We start from the raw sequence: 23,570 nt of genomic DNA, 5'->3' as shown, positions 1-23,570 counted from the left end.
ATTTTTTTTAAGACTTTTCTATTTAAAGCTAAATCATTACTTAAATTAAAAACCAAATTTTAACTTTCCTAAACAAAACAAAGCTCTTAGGAAAGCTCATGTGACCTCATGTAAGCCTCTCAAAACCTTAACAAGGATAACACCGAGACTTTGTCTACCTAAGCAAAGCTCATGAAAGGTTTGTTAAAGTTTCTCTCGAACTCTCTTGGTTTTGTTTGTACTAAAAGAGAGGTAATGATTTAAGTTTTATTAGTGATTAATACCTTGATGTATTTGATTCAAATTTTAATATTATTTGAAATACTCAAATCACTTTTTTTCGTTCGTTGAATTCTCCTGCATGAAATTATGATTGAAAACACATTAGGAAGTTAATGTCCGTGTCTTTAGTTCACTCGCGTGGTTGAACAAAACGATATTATAGTACTATATTTTGGCTTACTGGTAAGGTGAATTGATATGATATGTTGCTGCCCACAAGACAAATAGGCCTTCAACCTTGACGTTGAGGCAATGCTGGTTCCCATTAGAAATAATCCTCCCGTTCTGCAAAACATTCTTTTCGTTCATTTGCTCGGGTAGCTTTTAATTGAAGGATGGCACTTGCAAACGCTAGTATATTTTCTAACATCTTCGTCTCTTCAAAAAGCATACGCGCCCTCTGTGCGAGCAGGCATGGATATACTTTGAAGTTGTGTTCCAGTTCTTTGCACGAGCGCTGCAGATTGTTCTGTCATACAACAAGCAATGTCGGGGCCATGGAGGACTCTCCTCAGCTAGGTAAGCTACCCTTAGTGGAGCCTTAACTGTAAATACATTTCTGCTCCAGAAAATAGCCAGAGGTCTGCGTAGGAAGGCTACCAAAGCTTCATGGATTTATCGGTTCAAACAGAGGAATGTCTTCTTTGTCAGTGAAAGACATTGTCAGAAATCGATGCATCTCAACCACAGATACCCGTATTTATATACACACTGCCATTTCAGGAAGATATGCTTTGATGGGTTAAAAAATCCATTCCAGTCCATGCTTTCTTCAATTCCACAAGTATTAAAGTTGAAGACGACCCTTGAAGGGTGAATTACTAAATCACAGACACTTTTCTTTGGTTAATGTGCCACGGGAGGGTACTTTTCCATTAAGCAGTTGCACCTGACCCCAACCGCTTATTTGTGTGTCTGGATAACGTAACCTTAGTGGGTAGCCTGACACACCATCATCTTCACCGCTGAATCGTGACACCACTGGCAAAATCATCTCAGTTTGCATTTTATTATTGTAGATCTTTAAACGCTTGTTCGTGTCTCTGGGTGACTTAACCTTGGTGGGTGGCCCGACACACCAGCTTCTTCACCGCTGAATCGTGATTCCACCATCAAAATCATTTCAGTTTTTCAATTTATTATTGTGTTTTTTGAGTCGGAAGTGCTTCAAAAATATGCAAAATGGGCTGCACCGCAAAGAGCAGACTTCCTTCAACTTAGATGACAGGTCTGAGGTTGTCGTTATTCTGCCAAAATTGCCTTGAACTTGCACCCGGTCCCTGCCCCGATTCCTTATCTAATGCTATGCGGGTGTGGCAGATCACAACTATTATACCCTAGTGGTTGGCATAGCACTCCATCAATCTCACCGTTGAACCAATGCCTAATTGGCAACTTAAATTTCTCTTTGCCCCTTTTTCTTCTAGTTTTATGTGTAGGGGCAAATGAGGAAGATGAACTGGTATAAGAAGCCTTTTAAAACTGCTTAATTCAAAATATGGTCAAGTAGCTCCTGGATGTGAACTACTGCTAAAATGAGTTTTGCAATGTCTCTATTTACAGCATCGCTATCTATTATCTTAGAGGTTTATAATCCTTCCATTTTATTGGTCAGGATTTTCGGTAATTGGCTCTAGACGAACTAGAAACTTTTCTGTCATCATTCGATTGATTGACTTTGATTTAAAATTGTCTATGTCATGGCGTGGGCGAAAGCACCCTTCATATCTTCGGGGATCATAAGGGTCCACTGGGAATCATGGGAAAAATTGCTGTGAAGTTAGGAGTCCTGACTCCAAATTTATTTCGTCTCTCTTCAAACTGTCCGTCTGTATTTCTCAAGGAATACAAAATGCCAGTGTTTGCTTCTGTGTTGTTTAAGAGCACATAGTTGGTTTTGTGGCTAGTGGGTGTTCACTGCTAATTTTCGGTTGTTGCTGACGCCTTGACTAGCTGTGTCGTCTGGTCACCTCTAAATCCTAGAAGATCCAGGTTCCAACGGTACGAAATAATTCACCAACCAATAGTAAAACTTGATTTTACGATCCAGTAAGTTGAATAAATTGTGGTTCATATTCTCTTAAATTAGTTGCCAAGTAATGATTATAATAATATATGCCTTTAGCTTTTTTGTTTGTTTTGGCTTTGTTAGGAGTTGTTTTCATGCTTTTATATTTTATTTGCAATGGATGCACTTTTTTTTTTTTTTTTTTTTTGTAAACCTCGGGTGGTTCACGGACACCCGCGGTCACTGGGTGGCTGCTATGTCCACGGAAATATCTGAGCTTGATCAAGGGTATCAAGCCCCGCGGCCAATAGCTAGGCCTAACCCCAAGGGCTTCGGGGAGAATTGACCCTGTGACCTCCCGAACGGCAAGACACTTATTTGACCAGTTGAGCTAACCCTTGGGGCTTATTGGATGCACCTTTTAATTCCATTGACTCACATTTGTGGTCACTCGTTGAATATTAATGATTTTAATAAGTAAAATAATGCCAATTGTTCTCCCTTATTATTTGAACCACTTCGCAGATTTGCTTTAAAATGAAAGAAATGATTGTTAGAAAATGCAAGTAGAAGTCAAATCCAATTGTCCCCTTGGCAAGCACTATCAAGCTATTCCCAGGGATAGGTCTTGTCAATTTGCAATTCATCCTTTCTCCTAGGAGCTGACTGTTTTGGCATTATTTTGAAGTAGAGTAATCCCATTACTTGAGTTGATACTTGAAAGATGGAGTCTGAATGTCTTCAAAGAGAGAGGCATTTCGGGTGAACCAAATTCCCCACAAAACCAGGAAAAGTACCCCATGTAATATCTCCAATACCCTTTGGTGAACCAAGTGTGGAAGCAATTCTTCATGTTTATTCCTTCCCATGGAGAGTTCATACCAAGAGCACCTTCAACCTCCTTCCATACTTGGGAGGAATAAGAACAATTAAGGAAAAGGTGAGAGTTTGATTCCTCCTAGGATTTACATAACGAACATCTGCTAGCGCCTATTTTACCTCTCTTATGTAATTTATCCCATGTCATGACCTATTGGAAGGTGTAAGCCACATGAGAACTTTGGCTTTAGTTGGAGCCTTCACCTCCCATAAAGTTGTCCACCACCAACAAATTGTCCTTTCCCCTTTTGAAGATAAAGCATAATATCCTAGTTTGACTGAATATGAGCCTCCAGACTTATTGTAAATCCAAATCAGTTCGTTGGGGTTCTCTCTAAACCGGATATGAGCACGACAAAGCTCTAAAATAAAGAATTCCCAATTCCTCACCTAGTCTCCAACCAGTCCTAAGTCTATTAAACTCATCTATCCTTGCCTCCATAAAGTTGTATCCAATGGCTTATTGATAGTAATATGATTAGTCTTCCTTTGTTCTCTTAAACGAGTGACCAATTCCATAGGTAGAATTCTATCTTTGCTGCAACCCATTATAGCATCAATGTCAATCCTTGCTAGTGTCTCCACTCCCACACGCCAAACAAGATGATGACTATTGTCTCAAAATCTAGCAGGTCTTGTGAATGGCTTGACAAGGCAAAGGCTAGACTTTGTTACAATAATGAGGAATATTGCCATTGTTACAACAATCTTCCTCCTACTCAAGGGAGGCTTCCCAATGATCACCTAAAGGTATTTTAGGTTATATGGCTCAAGGTGATGTAAATGTGGACTAGGTAAAGATACTCTTTAGTGGACAAAGACACAATTCTTTTTGTATAGGAGCAACTTATCATATACCAAGCCCTAAAAGAGGTAAGCATGACCTAGGGTTTCAATATGTAGATCAATAAGGGAATTTGTAGGCATACAAGCTAGAAGAAAGTATTTGCAAATGATATAATCAACAAAGGAGAAGGCAAACCCTCAAATTAAGCCCTAAGTTGAAGCCCTAGCTAGGGTTAGGGTTTTTCTAGGGCACAAATTACTCAGAGAGGATGACATCAAACATTCTAGGGCAAATTTAATCGTGTAGAATGCTAGATTTTGAGTGTAAAAATCAACAAGGTTAAATTCCAGCTTATAAAGGCCTTGATTGAATTCAACCCTACAAATAGCCCTAGCGGCTTGCTTTGAAGGACTTAGAAAAATAAAAGGAAGGAAAATATTGGAGTTTTTGTAGTTTTTAACCAACACCAAGGATGCTAGTGCCTATCCCTACTTGGGTGATGGTGCCTCTAGGGAAAAATTTAAGAGAAAATGAATTAATGCTTGGAGTAAGATAGATAGTACAAACCCTATCTATCTTTTTTGTAAGGGGAGAAATTTAACAGGGGAAGCTTTGTAGGAGGTCCCCTATGGATTTTAAGGAAGATACATTTAACATGCAATAATCAACTAAGATTTTCCATAAATAGTATGCTTTTTCTTCAAGAGAAAAAAAGACGTCTATTTTATTGAGATAAAATATATACATTATCTATCTATGACTAATGCCTTTTTGGACGATTCTGTCTAACTTTGTCAATAATGAACATGGTTGCCTTCTTCCATCAACAAAACAATATCACAACTTGTAGCATCCAGGGAGTATCCATACCCTCCCCCCAAAAGCAGATTTTGTATTTTGAGCTTCAAGAAAAAACATATCATGCTTCAAAAATTTATATTTGTTCTATTGACTTGGTCTCAATGCCATTTGCGAATTCATAAAGATCAATCGAGCTAGGAGGAAGTTGTAGCATTTCCTTGGATAGACCATCAACTTCAGTATTAAGTTCTCGAAGGATATGGCAGAAACTAATATGGGAAAAGGATTTCTGAGCATCTATGATGTTTGCCATGAGGGAGTCAAGGCCAATGATGTTGACACTTATCTCGCGATTTGCCCAATCCATAACGAGCTTGGAGCTGCCCATCATTTGTAACCTTGTCACACCTTTCTTCTAAGCGATTTCTAACAGGACCTAGAGAGCTGCAAATTTCGCTTTATTATTGGATCCATGCCTTGCTGTGTAATGCACATATAAGAAATGTATATGACTCAAATATAACACAACCCTAATACCACAACATGGAGGGTGTCCTTGGCTTGCACCGGCATAGTAACCCCATGGAAAACCAAAATCAATTTCAGGCATAACTGGAAGCCAAGAATTCTTTGAAGGAAGATCTGACTTATATTCCATGGAGCTGGCTGCCACCTTCCCAGCACGTACCTCTGGGGGGATGAATTTGTCATGAAAGGCTGCATGATTTTGAGAGTACTAGATGTTTGAAATAAGAATGCAGGGAAGCCCCTTAAAAAAGGAAACGACCCTATCAGACCACCAAAATCTACATGCGTCCAGAGTATTTCACATACCTTTGAGATGTAAGAGCAGCTTGTAAGATGAGAGATGGATTCCTCCTCTTGTAGACACAAAGGGCATTGGTTTGGGCCATGCTAACCTCGTTTGCGAAGGTTGTCCCAAGTAAGCAGTTTGTTATTGAGGGCCAGCCAGGTACAAAGAATTGACTTTAAGGGGACTTTGATGATCCATATATACTTCCACCACCAAACTCTGTGATTAGATTGCGTGTCTTCATACCACTCTTTGATCCAAGATTGGAAATAAAAGCTCCTGAGAGGGGATTCTTAGACTACATAAGTTAATCAGGAGCATCTATGAGAAAAATATGATTCTATACCTGTAAATCAATGTAGTGATCCCACTCATGGGCTAGCTCATCCCCCAAACCTAGGTTTGTCACAGATCTCGAGCCAAGACGACCTCAAATCTGTGGTTGTTGAGCATCATAATGAACTAGGAAGTGGATATTTTGTTGTGCAAGGGCATTCACGAGTGGAGCAGAAAGTAGATATTCATTCCCAGATCCATACTAAGGGTCTCGTCTAATGCGTACCTGGTGCCATCGCCCACCTTTCAAGCTATCCACTTTCCCACTAGAGGGAAAACACTGACTAGAGTTTTCCACACAACTAATTAGTTGATTTGTCGGGCTCCCTAAACCAATCAACGATGAAAGACTCGAAAAAATATTTAGCTTGTATCACCTTAGACCACAAGTATGGGTCCTCTGTGAGCCTCCATAAACTCTTTTCCACCAATGCTTTTGTGAATAGGTAGAGCTCTTTTAAGCCCCATTTGCCTAGTTCTTTAGGAGTAACGATGCAAGTCCAACTGGCCAGAGGAAAACCTTTGTGATCACTTTGGCCTATCCACAGAAAACGAAAGTTGACCTTCCTGATTGTACTTAGGATCCCTTGGTGATCCCAAAAATAGAATTCCAGTATACAAGGATGCTATCGATAATAGACTTGATGAGAATCTATCAACCACCTCGAGAGAGGAAGCGATTTGACTAATGAGAGGCGCGCTTCCACCTTACGTACCAGCTATAACCAATCGAATTTATGATATTTGTTTGGTTTGATATAGAAATCCAAGTATTTTAAGCAGTCATCCAATAATTTTTCTGGGAAAGCAAAGAGGGATTAATTTGATCAACCAAACCATTTTCACATCTATTTAAAATGATACAAGACTATTGGCCATTGACCTCCATCCTAGTGATGTGGCAGAAAAGATCCAAAGATTGCTTGAGAGCAGTGATATATCTTAAATCACTCGAGATACTTGCTAAAAGATCATCCACAAAATGTAAATGAGAAACTGAAACATTCGCCGATATCTGGACACCATGCCCCCCTACTAACTACTTTTTTTACTAGTTGGCTGAAAACTTCAGTTACAATCACGAAAAGGAGAGGAGAAAGGGGGCATCCTTGTTGTAACCCCTTAGAAGCATGGAAGAAATTGAAGGAGCTCTGTTTATCAACATTGCGAAAGATGCTGATTACACACAACCCATGATCTAGTTTACAAAAGGGAGCACTAACACCATTTGTATGAGCACCAACCACAAAAAGGTCCAATCCACTCGATCATAAGCCTTCGAAAGGTCAAGTTTTAAAATCGTCGCTTTCTGTGAGGAGGTTTTAACAGAATGGAACACTTTTTAGGCAACCAACATTGCATCATGTATATTGTGCCTGTGAAGGAATCCAAATTACTCTTCTGATATGATGGAGCTCAAAATGGGCTTTAATCTTATAGCAATTATCTTTGAAATTAATTTGTAAATGAGGTTGTAGTAAGCAATAGGCCTGAAATCTGCAAAGGAGGAACCTTCTAGGGATTTTGGGATGATACATTGAAAAGTGGAGTTGAAGGAGCCAAGTCCAGTGGCCCGAGACTCCCTGATGACTTTCAACAAATCTTCTTTAATAGTGTCTATAAAATCAAGATAGGATTCAACCAGGAATCCATTGAGTCTAACGCCTCCATAAGTTCTTTTTTAGAGATTTCTTCTAGGAAGAATCCATTCATTTCATCTAATATAATTTTTGGAAATTTTGAAACAACTTGTAAAATGTCCTGAATAGGACACCTAGGAGGGGCCAAAAAGTGGCTTTTAAAAAACCACACACCCTCCTCTGCCTTCTCCTCGAATGTAGGAAGAGAATGGCCATTCGGGTCTTGGATGCTCCAGATAGTATTTGCCTGTTTCCTCCTATTAGCAAACTGATTGAAAATTTTTGTATTGTTGTTGCAACGTTGATCCATATGGCCCTGCTCTTTAATCACCATAACTCCTCTTCCTCCAAAAGGATTGCATGGTGCTCTACCTCCAGATCTTTAATATCTTTCCTCTGATCTTCAGACACTGCATTGTAATTCATATGAACGACCATATATTCCAGCCTACCTTCGATATCTGAGAGTCTTGCCTGCTGTCTTGCATAATAGTTCTTAGCCCAAGACCTGGAGGCTTTTTTGATAACTGTCAGATTCTTTGCAAACTGCTTCATATAAGAAGAGGATGCATCCAATCTCAAATGACAATAAAGATTTTATGCCATTAGTCGATAGTTCTTTGCATATAGCCAAGAGGGATTGAAATGAAATTGGTTCCTTTTGGCATCATAATTGAAGGAGAAATGTAAGAGAATTGGTTTGTGTTCTGAGATCCCCCCAAGCTCAACTGTTGATTTAAAAGAGAACCAACATCTATCAAACTTTCTGTCACCAAAAAATGATCTAGTCTCTTTGAGACTTCAAAGCCATTTGAGCGACTATTTGACTAGGTGGACATAATCCTGATAGGTTCCACATCCATTAGCCAATTTTGAAAAATAAGCAATGCAAAGGGTCGGGGCGAGGAGAAGGACCCCAAATTTCCCGAATCCCCAAAGAAAAGTTTAAATCCCTGCCTATAACTATGAAAGGATCCAACAAGGTACTTCTTGAAGCTAGATTCTCCCAAAAAGATTCTTTTACAGTAAGGCCCATAAATATTTAAAAGCGAAAATGGAAATTGTAGATCTTTGACTTGTAATTTGATCTAGGTGGATGTTGGTGGCCACCCACCTATCCCATTTGGACCCCCACAACTGTCTCTTTCAGCTTTTTCAGTTTCCTAAATTATAGCACAGTTTACTATTTTTAGCAGTTTTTCGGTCCTGAACTTCCGGAGCCGTTTTGAGGCCCTAAACGACGTTTTTTGGGAAATCTGGGGCAACATGGATCCGTGGACCGATGTTGCCTCCCAAAGTGGTAGTTCTCGGATAGATCTTTCTAACGAGCTATTGTACGCGTCAAACGAAGATCGTATGCCAAAGTTACGACCCCGGGAAGTTGATGTACCAATTTACCCAAACGGGGCCCACAGTTTGGCGTTTCATCTTCTAGGGTTAGGTTTTGGAATGTTAAGGGTTTTCAATTGTTTCTCAACAATAAATAGGCCTTCGAGCCTCATTGTAAGACAGTACAGAGGCATGTAGCCGCCACATCTCTTCTCAGAGATAAGCTACCATCGCCCTAGCTGGTTTATTTCCATTTTTGGTTGTAAGCATATTTCAGTATTTTACATTAATGAAATGAAGTATTATTTCCGCTACATATCTGTCTTTATGGTTATCTCTGTGTTTTATTGCGTTCCTGTTTAAGTCCGGATTAGTGGTATCAAAGCGGTTTGCTTTTTCTCTGTTTTTCTTTGCATGTCCCCAACAAGGTCGGGATATAAGGAGTTAGGGCTTGAACTGGTCGAACCTTTGCAAGACCAGCCTCGCAAATCCTGACGGCCTCCCATGGCGGATGAGAGGAAAGACGAGGGGGCAGGAGATCCTATCAAAATATTGCTCGAAGAAGCCCTCGAGCGACAACGGAACGCGATGATGGATAGCTTTGCCCAGATCCTTCAGCGGCTACCCAGAAGCGACGCATCGGCTTCCAGCAGCTACTCTGGAAACGCCACGCCCTTTAAGGTACAAGTTAATTTTGAAATCCCCATATTCGAGGGTCAGATAGATGCAGATGCCATAGATAAATGGTTAAATTAGCTAGAATGATATTTTTCTGTTCATGAATTTTCAAGTCGGGAAAAGATTGTTTTCGCTCTTCTCAAAGCAGCCCTCCACGTCAAGGACTGGTGGGAAACCTACTGCGAGCAGAAGGATGAAAGTATAGGCTCACTATTTTCAGCCGCACCCACTTGGAATGACTTCCGGGATGCCGTTAAGGAGCAGTACTACCCTGTCAAAAGCTATGAGGACAAATACATCAAATGGACCACACTACGGTAGGGACAAGAACACGATGTGCCGGAGTTCACAAACATTTTTCATACCCTTCGCGCACAGTTGGGTATCAAAGATTTTGAGCTACATCTGGTACTCAAATACCGCGGCTGCCTACACAGATACATCCAGGAAGAGATGGAGTCCTTGAACATCTCCTCACTTGGCACAGCATACCGATACACTGTCAAAATCGAGCAAAAGTTCAAACAGAAGAAGCGAGACTTTGGATCTGCAAATCCGAAGCCCAAAGGACAAAACCAAGGCGGGGTGACCCAAGACAACCCGTCGAAGCCACAAGAAAAGAACAACACCACAAAGCCAAAGAAGGACACAGGAAAGTGGTGTGAGTTCCACAAGAGTCCCACTCATAACACAAGTGAGTGTCGGACCAAGCAGTCGCTGGTGGCCGAGTTGAAGGCTTCTGAATCAGATGCATGTTCCGACCCTAAGCCAGAACCCGACAAGGGGAATGAAAAAGGGAAGCAAATCATTGATGCGGATCCCAGCGCCACTGTTGCCACTGCTAAGATCCAGAAAAATGAGCTCGAAAATCCAGAGGAAGGGGAGCGTCTTTTCCACTCACAAATGTGGGTGAAGGGTTCACCATTGCAATTCATTGTCGACAGTGGCAGCCAAAAGAACCTTATTTCAGCAGAGGTCGTGAAGCGGTTGGGCTCACCAACTATCGGATGGCTTCATGAAGGACGAGATCTCAAAGTTTGCCAGCAGTGCCGCCTTCCCTACAGCATCAAGCCCTTCACAGACGAGGTATTGTGTGATGTTACACCTCTGGATGTTTGTGATGTATTACTAGGCCAACCATACTTGTGGAGGCGACATGCTGTGTATGAGTCAAGGCCTCGTGCTGTCATTATTTCTTTGAATAATTCATTATACAGGATACTAGAGGTAGCCCCACCTACCGCCACATCTTTGATCACCGCTAAGAAAGGCAGCAAGCTCATCTCCCAGACTAGGAAATTCATCTGTATGGTTCACTCCCAAAGTAAGGGGAAGATTGTCATCACATCCATGACCCCCGCGAAGGGTTCCTCCATGCAACAGTAGCAGCAAAGGGATACAGTCATGACAAGACACAGGAACAACTTCTCCTCACCCACAGGGGTACCACACAAGTTTCAGGTGGGCGACAAAGTTTGGTTACATCTGCAGAGAGAACACCTTACCAGAACCCATCAGAAACTCAGGCGACTCCAACATGGTCCTTACACTAGTACCAAGGCTACGGGCAACAATGCTTTGAAGCACAACATTCCTCCATTCCTTGGCTTGCACCGAGTGTTCAATGTGGACCGTCGTCGACCATGCTTCCCACCATTTCTGGACACATCAGAGATTGCAGAACAACTCACCAGAGACCCAGCTCAGCAGAAGCTTCCTCATCTCAGGGAGGAACTCAATGCAATGGGGACCATTGCTTCCTAAGGGGGGAGGAATGATCCAGGTGGATGTTGGTGGCCACCCACCTATCCCATTTGGACCCCCACAACTGTCTCTTTTAGCTTTTTCAGTTTCCTAAATTATAGCACAGTTTATTATTTTTAGCAGTTTTTCGGGTCCTGAACTTCCGGAGCCGTTTTGAGGCCCTAAACGACGTTTTTTGGGAAATCTGGGGCAACATGGGTTCATGGACCGATGTTGCCTCCCAAAGTGGTAGTGCTCGGATAGATCTTTCTAACGAGCTATTGTACGCGTCAAATGGAGATCGTATGCCAAAGTTACAACCCCGGGAAGTTGATGTACCAATTTACCCAAACGGGGCCCACAGTTTGGCGTTTCATCTTCTAGGGTTAGGTTTTGGAATGTTAAGGGTTTTCCATTGTTTCTCAACAATAAATAGGCTTTCGAGCTTCATTGTAAGACAGTTCAGAGGCATGTAGCCGCCACATCTCTTCTCAGAGATAAGCTACCATCGCCCTAGCTGGTTTATTTCCATTTCTGGTTGTAAGCATATTTCAGTGTTTTACATTAATGAAATGAAGTATTATTTCCGCTGCATATCTGTCTTTATGGTTATCTCTGTGTTTTATTGCGTTCCTGTTTAAGTCCGGATCATAATTTAACTAGAAGAGCGGAAGGAAAGGAGGAAGAAGAGAGGGTTTTGCATACAGGGCTCCACCCCGTGATCAAACCCTTAGAATGACCTTTCAAATCAATATGGCAAAAGGACTAGTTCTTCAGAATACCTGCAAGAATATCATGAGCCTTATTACTCGAGCACATAGTTTCCTGATTTAAAATGATGTTCAGATTTTTGGACTAGATCAACCTTTTGACGACCAATATTTTACGGGCACCCCTACTACCCCTGGCATTAAAGAAGAGAAAGATCACGAGGCCCTAAAGGAGAGGGTTGTAGATGCTCTAAGGGCTTTTCTAATGAAGCTTGATGTCCTTTCTTGATTTCTATCTTTGCCTTTTCTTGCTTTTTGCAAGTTCGGTTTCCTGCCCACTTGGAAAGCTTTAGGAGGGTTTAACTCGAGGCCGCCACAAGTCCGTGGACCACACAATTTTTTAAATTTTTTTTTTTTTTTTTTTCGAGGCCGAAGGGCGTAAGATTTTCTCTCGCCTTGAGACGACATAGGGGGGAAATAAGAGGGTTTGAAAGAGGGGGAGGCCAGACCTGAAGTTTAGGGCGGGGCTTAGTGATTGAGCCCTTGTCATAATGTAGAGATGGGGACACCAGGAGGGCTAAAGATGGCTCCGCAGGTGCCAAAGGACAAAATTTTGAAGGGAGGGAAGTAGGGAAATCAGAAAAACCAATGGAGAGGAGGAGATCTTACCACCAGTGGGAGTGCACCGATCTTCTGCCCCCTGTGTCAAAACCGGAACATCTGGGACCATATTTTGCCCATTTGGAGAGTGCGCAGCTACGGGGCATAGATTCGACCTCTGACATCTTTTGAGTGGCCTACAAGATCTAATGGGACTGACTGGGGCAATTTTTTTTGATATGGTCAGTTTCATAACAATGATGAATTAAGGCAGCTTCTAGTGATTGACCTTTTGAACCCAAGTCTTGTTTTCCATGGCAATTTCCACTTCTGCAACAAGGCCCCCTTTGAGGCTGACGTCAACTTGTATCTAAGCAAGGCGTCGATCGACTTTTTCATTCCAACCTTCCTTAATGTTTACAAAAAAGCCTAATTTGTCCCCAATCGCCCTAAAAAAATCCAAATGCCATAGGTGGAGCAGCAAACTAGGCAAGATGGCCCATACCCTAAGTACATCCACTGGTTCATGCAACAGATCAAAAGATACAAGCCATTTCTTTAGGAGTAAACCGTCTTTGTCCCAGCACCAATTTTGAGATAGCATTCGCTCACAGTCATCCACCGAGTTGAACACAAAGGCCACTTTGTGTTAGTTTTGTAGCATCAGAGGTGTTCTAGTCTCGAAACTTTGTGGAGAGGTTAAAACACAAGAGTTCTCCATAACCTAGAAATCGTTTCTAGAAATTCCACCTAGAAGTGTCTCAATTAGATTATTCACCTATTTTTAAATATTTCCTAAGTCTAAACTTAGGAAATGGGGTTAATTAATCAGTATTAATTGAGAAAGGTGTGAATCCTCTAGAAACTCACATGGATTGACTAGGAAATAATCTCAACCATTGATTAAGATTTAATCTGCGTTTATTGAAGAGCAACATCATCGGAAGCAACATCAAGGGCGTGAACGTGAGAAGGAAGAGGAGAATGTGGCCCTAGCATCAAAGGGTCAAGGGGAGAAGAAAAAGAGGAAAGACCTATCTAAGGTGAAGTGCTTCAGGTGTGGCGAGTTTGGCCACCACAATACTTAGTGTCCTCTCAAGAAGAAGGACAAGCAGGACTAGGTGGCAACATCCGTAGAGATAGTTTGTTGTCCTCCAGGCTGGAGGAAGATTTTGCTATGTTTGCAACTATACCTCCAAGAGCGACATGGGGTTATAGCCCTAGAGTTGCGAGGATGAGCAGGGTCCATTGAGGTATTCTCCTCATGGATCATTACCTTGCTACAGGGGCCCACAATATTACATAGCAAGATGGATCAGTGTCAGTTGATGCAGGCAGATTCTAGAGTGACAGTTGTAGACTAGTTGCAGTCAGGAGCTGAGGAGCAAAGTGCAGTGTTGACAGCAGAGCAGGAGGCTCAGTAGCAGAGTCAGCAGCAACGTGAATTCCTTAGTGGACAATGCAAAGGCTAGTAGTAGTTAGATGCTCAAGAGACAAATGCAACATAGAGACATAGTGGATTTAGTATTTTGGATGCTTCTCAATTGTAGTAGTTGCAGTTGCAACAACAACAGTTGAGAGGGAGTTGCAGTGCAGTTGCAGAGTTGGCAGCAGTATAGCAATGTTAGCAGCAACATAGATGCAACATCAGAGTTGCGCAGTGGTAGGCAGTCACAGTGGGCAAACATCAGCAGCTTGATAGAGGGTGATGTAGAGACAGGGTGTTGTAGCAGTAGAACACCTTCCTCGTTAAGAGAAAGTGTTAGTTTTTGTAGCATCGGAGGTGTTCTAGCCTCGAAACTTTGTGAAGAGGCTAAAACACAGGAGTTCTCCATAACCCAAAAATCGTTTCTAGGAATTCCACCTAGAAGTGTCTCAATTAGATTATTAGTCTGTTTTTAAATATTTCCTAAGTCTAAACTTAGGAAAAGGGGTTAATTAATCAGTACTAATTGATAAAGGTGTGAATTCTCTAGAAACTCACGCAGATCGACTAAGAAATAATCTAAGCCATTGATTAAGATTTAATCTTGGCTGTTGAAGATCTAAGAGAAAATTATAAGAAGAAGTCGATGGGTAGATGGAGAGCACACACAAGAGATCGATTTCCTTGGAGAGTTCGATTTTTCTAGAGAGCAACTGTTGCTGAAAGAGTTCGAGCTTCAGAAGGGAAGCAGAGACAGAGAGGGGCAAGGACAGTGAAGCCGAAGGAAGATTTTCCAGATCCAGTGAGTACTTTGCAGATAGGTTGAGATTTTCTCCAGGAGGCTGTGCAGAGGCACTGTAGAAGCCATGAAAGGCAGTTCGATTTTGCTGGAGGGGAAGATGTCTTCAGCTCCAGAGGCTAGGAAGAGTTTCTAGAGTGCCGGAGAAGCATTTTCCTAGTCAGCAGCAGGTAGGACGACTAGATTGGCAGTGGGCAGTGGATTCAGGTAGCACGTGTGGCAGGCAGCTCCAGAGTGACGCAGAGCCTGCACAGGTCAAGTTGGATGGCTAGCTTTTTACGGGTAGTCAAGTGCCGGGATTGCTCGGAGAGAGGGTAATTTCCCTTAGATAATTTTTTCCAGTATTTTATTTGCAGGATTGCCAGTTTTTGGCATCCAGATTGTACTCAGAGTATTTCATTGTTGTGTACTAATAAAAACCTTGAACTGCTGCATCGGTTTTCCCAAGATGGGTTTTTCTGGGGACATTTGTCCAAAAATAACTGTGTCAAATTTTGTGTGTGTGTGTGCTAGTATTTTCTCAGATTCCAGTTTATCTTCTGCAATATTTTTTTTATTTGTGAAGATTGCAGTGCGATTAATTCATTGTTTCCATAGTAGTAAACCAAATAATTAATTTATCAGTTAGAAGAATTAATTTTGAGTCACTGCAATAGTTGAAATTTTCACACCCAGCCCCTCGCTAGTATGTGGAAGGTGGGATTATATCCCAGAATAAGCACCCAAGTTGAGACAATCCACCTTTTCAAGGATGATGCATAAACCATCTTGGCCCCAAAACGCCCCACCACTGTTTTCCCGTCAAAATCCATAATTTGTGCAACTTCGATGTCCATCCCCACAGTTAGACTCACCAACTCTTTCTTTTTGCGGATACAACTACCACCTCTGTGGGGAGGGTCAAGGCATAACATCCCAGAGGGGGGAGAGGGGCGAGAAACAGGTAGTTGGCCTTCAGACGAGGTCGACAAAGGATGAGAAGGGGCAATGGAGTAGGAAGAGGCACTTTTGTGAGAGGGGGGGGGGGAAGCTGCGTATGCATTGGAGAAATCCCGTCTTGCACCATGCAGTCCACCATGTGGTGAGAGGGCTGCAGTCCCATTTGTAGACTACAATAGATCCTGCACCAGGGTCGTTTGAATGCAAGATGTAAATTCTTCCTACAATTGGAAAATAGGCCCATGGGGCAGACTGACCTCAAAGTCCACCAACTCACACTCCATATTAAATAAGATTTGTGTCAGGGAAACGACGACTGCCACCTTGAGACAACCCATGGGAAGAAGGAAATGGGCTTGCACCAGGGAGATGGAACATGACCATCCATTAACTGAAGACAAACAAAAAAGCCCTAAGAAAACCCTGAATGGCATGCGGCCCAAACAAGTTTAATTAAACTTGTCATAAAAAGCCATATGACAAGTTTAATTTTGTGTGTACATGAAGAAAATTGGTTACAAGCCAACCCAATAGCTCAATACAATAAAATAAGCGACTAAAAGCTCACGTGTGGGTTGAAATTCCTCTCTAGCATGATGTCATGTCCTTTTAGGGCAAATAAAGCTCCAAAAATTTATGGAGTGGGCAAGATGCATCTCCAACCGTCATAATCAACCAATTATTTGAGGTGAAGCCATCAAGTCATGCCTCAAAATTTCTCCATATGTCAAAAGCTAGCTCTGGGTGTCCTGCATCATCTCCAAGGGGGCTATAAAGACAACGTGGTGTAATCTCTCTCAAGCGTTGGGGCTCTAAGAGGCAGTACAAGCCCTCATCATCTGGACTTTGGATCAAGCTATGCCCATCAAAGAGTGTCAAGGCTAGCTCGGGGTCATGGTGGGTCCGTTGGGTACATAATCAAGAATCTCCAAACTACGCAAAGTGAGCTCAACTTTTCAGTATTTGGGGATGATTTGAGATGTCAATGGACTATTGGAATCATCAAAATGGCCAACACTTTGCTATGGAGGGGGAAATCTGCATCTGTAAGGTCACCATTGCTCTTTAGAAATTTAGGATGACTTGGACATCATATGGAGTGAAAACATGGAATGTGTGCCCTCAAGGCCTCTGTTGATTTGGAAGGACCACTTGGAAAAACCATCCCAAACTCAAGTGAAAAAAACCATTCATTAGAGACAATGACCATAGATGCATCATAGTGGACCATACATAATTGTTAAGGGCATAATAAGACTTTAGATTGGGATCACCTTCAAATATCTAATTAGACCAAGTCCCGTAAAAGTGTTTCCTAACTTGTTAGGGGTGGCTAGATGGTCAACCCTATTAGGTGCTTCTAGCCCCCAAGGGGAGGTGACACGCCCAAGGTCAACCCTTAAATTCATAGGTGTTTGTGATAATGGTGGCGACGAAGAGGAAAGGCTTCATGGCTAGGTGCCACGTCCATGGGACCAGTTGATGGAGGTCCATCATCTTGAGTGTATAAGATGTATGGAGGGAGCAATTGTGGAGGCATGAGTTACCCCTTTCCTCAGCCTGCTTTTTCCACCCCTTTGGTGCGCCTTTTACTTCTTTTTGATAATGCTTTGATAAGGAGCATAACTTAGGTGTCCAAGCTTGCTTTTAATGATGTAGCATTTATTTACCCCTTAAGGATGAGTCGGTTTCTCGCTCATCAGGGTTGGGACATGCAAGGGTTCTTTTATTATGTGATGGAGCATCTAGTGCTCAGGAACTGGGTGATGGCTAATGAGGGGGGTAGAGTTCATGCTAGACTTTTTTACCCATACGCTAATTATTGTCCCAACCATCTTTTGCATTTTAATTTCTATTTTTCTTTCATTGTGGCCATGTTATGCTTTTACCTTTCTTTTATCTACATCAACCTCTGGGGCATAATTTTCTAGCCCTGATTCAAGGATGTGGATATGAGGGTGCCAATGTTAATTTTTTTCAATGTTCTATGCTATAACAATCACTTAGACAATTTCTTCTTTCAATAACAATCACTTTATCTAGTTATTTTCAATCACCCAATGGCATTGAGCAATTGTAGATAGAACAATAAACCAAATGCACAAATGACCAAGATTACTAGAGGCACAGAGATTTGGTCAAAGACCAGGGAAAAACCCTAACCAAATTCTCCTTCTATTAGATGTTCATCAAATGTTAAGCAGAGGTATACATAGTCCAAGTACATCAATAACTAGTCAAAGGCCAAAGCCTTGACTATCCCAAACAATAATCCAATATCCAATCAAAGATGAGCAATATAGTCAAATTTGGTCAACCCGTGATTATGAAATTTTCAATCAAAGTCAACAACAGTCAATGCAACCGTAATCAGTCACAAGTCAACAGTGAAATCTACTCCAAAAAGTTCGGTCAACCAGTCAAAGAATGTGGCCTCCTCTTAGTCAAACCTGGTCAAAATAGTCACAAAATTATGCCCACAATTTTTTTGGTCAATGTCAAAGTCAACTCGCGAAAACCCTAGTTGTACTTCTAAGGTCAACATTGGTCAAAGTGCACAGAAAGTTTTGGTCAACGTCCCAGTCAACTCGACCTTCCAAACAAATCCAAAAAATAAGTCAAACAAAGTCAAATCTCCTCAAGTCAATGCAGGTCAAACCATCCCAAAACATAAGTCAAACTTGGTCAAATTAGATTGCCTCTCTCTCCTTCACACGTGTGAACTCGAACCCTGCAATTTTAGACTAAATTGAACCAATAGAGGATGAATGAATGAGCAATGTGATGCCTCCAAGTGATGTGACCTTAGGTGTATTTATATGTGGTCTTGGAGGGTCGAATTTCCTCTTCTAGGCCAACTTGTACTTTTTGATGTGACATGGACCAACATTAAAATAATAATTTTCCCATGTGCAAATTAAATTCTTCCAAGGACTAGTGGGGTCTCCTTAAGGTGTGTTGGGCTTCTCCAAGGAGGGAATTGCTCCCTTAGCTTCCAATTTTCAACACTCCCTCTCAGCTAGGGAGGAATTACCGACTGCATCATAAGTCTCATCTTGGATGTCTCGTCATCATCATTATTGTATCATATCATATCTCGTCTCTGCCCCTCTGCTAAACATTCTCGATCTAGATACAATTTGCCACCCTATATCCAATGACAATAGACGAGATACCACTTAGCATGTGAGGTAAGGATCGTACACATCCTATTGTTCGCCGATCTTCCCATCTTGACCCTCAAGAGTCAAGTGGTAGAACGCTTGCATCCAGACGCCAGACGCAACTTACCATAAATGGCAGGATCAACCATGTCTCAAATCTCCTCACCCATTGGCCAAATGGGTGGCAATCCCAACAAGCTTGGCTTGTGGGTAGGATGCATACTGGGGTAGACTCGGTCAAGTTCTGGTCTTGTAAATAGGCACCAAATACAACTTACCATAAGTAGTAAGCATCAACCATGCCTTGGGACCAGGTACACTTTGCCACAAGTGACAAGGATCAACCATCCCTCCAAAGGGGAGTAGGGGATAGGTACAACTTGTCACTAGTACAAGGATCAAACTCACACTAGCACCCTCAACCCTAGGAGCTCTTCAGGCTCCATTCCCACCCTGGGAGCTCAAATAGGGGGGAAGAGCATAACTCAGTGTTCTTGATTAGTCGTGACCCGTTTTTGAGAGGGTTACATCTGCCTTCAGCCTGCACACATGAGTCTTCCTATCATGCTCAAAGCCCTGAGGTTCCTACATATAATTCTTCTTTGAGAATACCATGTAGAAACGCGGTCTTCACATCCATCTGATCAAGTGTCCATCCCTGGCTAGCAGTTGCCAGCAAGAGCAACGATAGATCTAATGGTAGTGTAGCGGGCAGCCGGTGCAAAAATGTCATCATAATCTTCTCCCTCTTTCTGGGAGAAATCTCTAGCCACAAATCTCGCCTTGTATTTCTCGATACTTCCATCCGCACCGTGCTTAATCTTGTACAACCATTTAGAAGTCACAACAGACTTTCCTTCGGGTCTCAAAACCACTTCCCACACGTTCTTCATAATGGACTCATATTCTTCAGCCATAAAATCTTTCCATACTTCTTCTTTCACTGCTTCTTCAAAGGTGTGTGGTTCAACTTTTATAATGTTGTTCATTGCTACAACATACCCCTGATATTTGTTGAGAAATCTATAGGGCTGCAATTATGATGATTTCTCTTAAACTTGATAACTGTTTGTGATGTTTTTTTACTTTTTCTTACTTATTGGCTTCTTCTCTTATTATTATGTTGTTCTTATAATCAAACAACTACCAAAACAAGAAGATCAACAATGCATAAGAGCACAGGATATAGGCTGCAAGCCAGGGCCAAAACCTCTCCACTTGAGAGGAAAACCCATAAATCTCTTCTCTTCTTATAGATTCTTCAAATGACGAATTCCAAGACCTCTAGACCAAGACCAATACCCTTCCAAGACCAAGTCTGACCTTCTTGATGATGTGCTTCCTTTGTCCAAGTAAAACCCAATCAAATCTCTTCCAGCTGCACAACTTCGACCCCTAACTACAGAATTTTGGCCTCTACTGCAGGTTTGAAATTTTCGGCCCCTGCAACAGCTGCTGCTTCCACACATGTGAGCAAATTTAGGGCTTCCAAGGCTTCCTTTGACCTTCGCTTGAGTTTCTCCTTCTTCTAGGGCTTGTAGGTGACTTGATACACCTTTCTTCGACCTTCTTTCTGCAATTTCCTCAACTTTGACCTTGTAGCAAAACCCTAGCCTACCTCCTTCGCACGTGTGTGTGTGTGTGAGAGAGAGAGAGAGAGAGAGAGAGAGAAATAACCCAAACACTTGTCCTTCGTCCTTCTTCCTTCTTCGCTTGAATGATGAGAAGATGAGTGAGTGTCCATAGGAGGTCGAGTTTCCTCCTATATATAAGCTTCCAAGGAGGACGACATGCCCTAATTGAGGCCAACTTGGTCTTGGAGGGTATTTTGACACTTTTAAATACAAAAATAATTCTTTTTACAAGTTACAATGTGCCTGATGGGGTCTTCTTTATATGACAATGACTCTTTTGACTTCTTGACCTTAGGACAAACCTTAGAAGCACTCAATGGGTGCTTGACCTCTAAATAAAATGACCTTGAGCATGAAACCCATGCTACAAAAATAACAATAATAATTTTTCTTTCATTTTATAATATACAAGAATCAAAAGTACATTTCATATTTATGAAGACCGAACCTAGTTACACATTTCAACACTCCCTCTTAACTAGGGAGGTATTCATAATGGTACATGGACATTCTCAAACTGAAGAGATCTCATAAGAAGAGTCGGATTGGTAAGCCATCTCTTTGCATCATACCAACCAACATTGTCACATAGCAAGGCCTTGACTAACAACTCTATCTCTCCACAAGATCAGAGCACAATGCTGGCGAGACCAATGATTAATAGACACCATCATCATTGTCTCTCAAGGCACATACCCCACCCGGATGTTCACAGACTATGTCCTTTTAGAACAATTCCTATCTTGGAATAACAGATCCTCAAGGAATTTCCTCTTCGACTACTCTTATCTTGGATGCCCTACCTCATCCTCAAAGAGTATCAGAAGTCAGATGCTTACCCAATCCTCCATTCTTTTTTCACAAAGTGAAGACAAGAATGATGTGTCTATCTCTCCCTCTCAACTAGGGAGGATATATCAACCAGTCCAAGCTTGTCTCTCAAATACACAAGCTTCTTATTAGGAAGAGATTTTGTCAAGATGTCAACTACTTGTTCATCAGTGGAGATATACTATAGCTACAACACTCCATCTTGCACCAACTTTTGAATGTAGTGATACTTGTTATTTATGTGCTTTGTCTTTCCATGAAACCCTGGCTCTTCAGAAAACCTTATACAATTGATGTTGTCCCACTGTATCATTGTAGGGTCCATCGGTCCTTCAAACGGGTCGGACAACAACTTCCTCAACCATAAAGCTTCTCTGCTTACTTCATAGGCTGCAATATATTCAACCTCAACACTACTCAAAGCAACCGATTCTTGGTTTCTGCTCATCCGAGATATCATGGAGGATTCCAAACTAAAACATCATCTGGTAGTGCTTCTCCCATCCATCTCATTGCCTCCCTAGTCGAAATATGTATATCCAATCAAGTGGATATCATTGCTCTTATCATACTTCTGGCAATAGTGGATTGATTGTTCCTTGCCGATATCTTAGTATATGCTTCGCTGCTATCCAATGATCATGCTTGGGCTCTACTTGGAACTGACTGAGAATATTCACTGCAAAACAAATGTCTGGTCAAGTATTTACCAAATACATCAGTGAGCCAATCAATTGTCTATACCTTGTTGGATCCACAGGGCTTGATTCAGAACTTCTTAGACTCTTCAAGTTTGTTATCATAGGGGTTGTCATAGGTTTGCAATCCATCATGTTAAACCTTTTCAGCATCTCGATCACATACTTTCCTTGACCTATATAAATCTCTTTAGGTCCTTGCCAAACTTCCAACCCCGAATAATAATGCATCAACCCTAGATCCTTCATATTGAATTTTGCTGCCAGTTGCTTCTTGCACTCTTGAATACGACCTTCTACACCTGTCATGAGAAGATCATCCACATATAGAAGAATGATTACGGGTTCATCCTTCACAACCTTGATATAGAGATTCAAATCAGCGGAACTTTTCTAGAAGCCCAATATTTGTAGGTATGTGTCCTTCCTTGCATACCACACACTTGGTGCTTGCTTAAGGCCATAAAGTGTCTTCTTTAACTTGCAGACATAGGTCTCTCTATCTTTTACTTCAAATCCCAAGGGTTGTTCTATATAGTCTTCTTCATCGATAATACCATTCAGGAATGCTGTGTTGACATCCATTTGATGGATGTAACATCCCATCAATGCTGCTAAAGAGACCAACGAACATATAGTTGTATACCTTTGCTGTAGGTGCAAATGTCTCTTCATAATCGATGCCTTCCTGTTGGGAGAAGCCCCTAGCCACAAATCTTGCCTTATGTTTATCAATACTTCCATCTTCTACATGTTTAATCTTGTAGAGCCACTTGGAAGTTACCACATATTTGTCTTCAGGCCTAGGTACGATCTCCCAAACACCATTCTTGATTATTGATTAATACTCTTCATTCATGGCATCTTTCCATTCCTGATGTTTGACAACCTCTTCAAAGTTGGACGATTCTGCTTCTATTAACTTCGTCATATAGGCTGCATACCCTGAATATCTTTTGGGCTTCTTACTTTCCTTGAATGTGCCTTTGGCTGCTCCATGACGTTCTGCATCTAGAATAATAGACTTCAACCATTTTGGTCTCTTTCTTATTTTAGGGATGATCATTGGTTGGACAGGTTCACTGAGACTTTCATCTTCATGATTTGAGTTCTCTTCCTCCCTAGTGCATTCTTCTTTAAATATTGGAAGTTCTTCATCATCAGAGTCCATCAGGAGGTCCTTTGATTTCTTGAATGCAATACTTTCATCAAAGATCACATCTCGACTTACTTCTATTCGATGTCCTTCCTTTATGTAGATTCTATATGCCTTTGAAGTGTTGCTATAACAAAAAACTATTCCCTTCATGCCTATAGGATCCAACTTCTTTCTTTTATCTTTCGGAATGTGAATGTAGACAGGACAACCAAATATTCAGAGATGGTCTACACTTGGTTTCTTCCTAGTGAATGCTTCCTCAGGAGTCATGTTTTCTAGTGATCTGTGAGGACTTCGATTTTGAATATACACAACAGTTTTTTATTTCTTCACC

General features: G+C 41.6%; 1 protein-coding gene across 3 annotated transcripts in view; it reads left to right on the top strand.

Annotated features, from left to right (window-relative positions):
• Window positions 1–422: 422 nt before the first annotated feature.
• Window positions 423–23,570, top strand: part of LOC149226209 (S-adenosyl-L-methionine-dependent methyltransferases superfamily protein) — a 208,961-nt gene continuing 185,813 nt past the window's right edge. For 2 of the 3 annotated variants that reach the window (XR_016247011.1, XR_016247010.1), the window contains exon 1: window positions 423–780. Coding sequence is in view for 1 of the 3 variants with exons in the window: in XM_089375235.1 (XP_089231361.1) it covers window positions 597–780 (184 nt within the window). In the remaining 2 variants the exon portion in view is untranslated. The remainder of the gene's footprint in view (window positions 781–23,570) is intronic. The other variant, XM_089375235.1, reaches the window with a different exon arrangement.

Source organism: Pinus tabuliformis, chromosome J (genome assembly GCF_031772625.1).
Source record: "Pinus tabuliformis cultivar Carrire ecotype Pingquan chromosome J, CPIR1, whole genome shotgun sequence".
Classification (NCBI taxonomy): domain Eukaryota; kingdom Viridiplantae; phylum Streptophyta; class Pinopsida; order Pinales; family Pinaceae; genus Pinus; species Pinus tabuliformis.
Note: the sequence above shows the minus strand (reverse complement) of the source record. Positions and strands in the feature narration are given on the sequence as shown.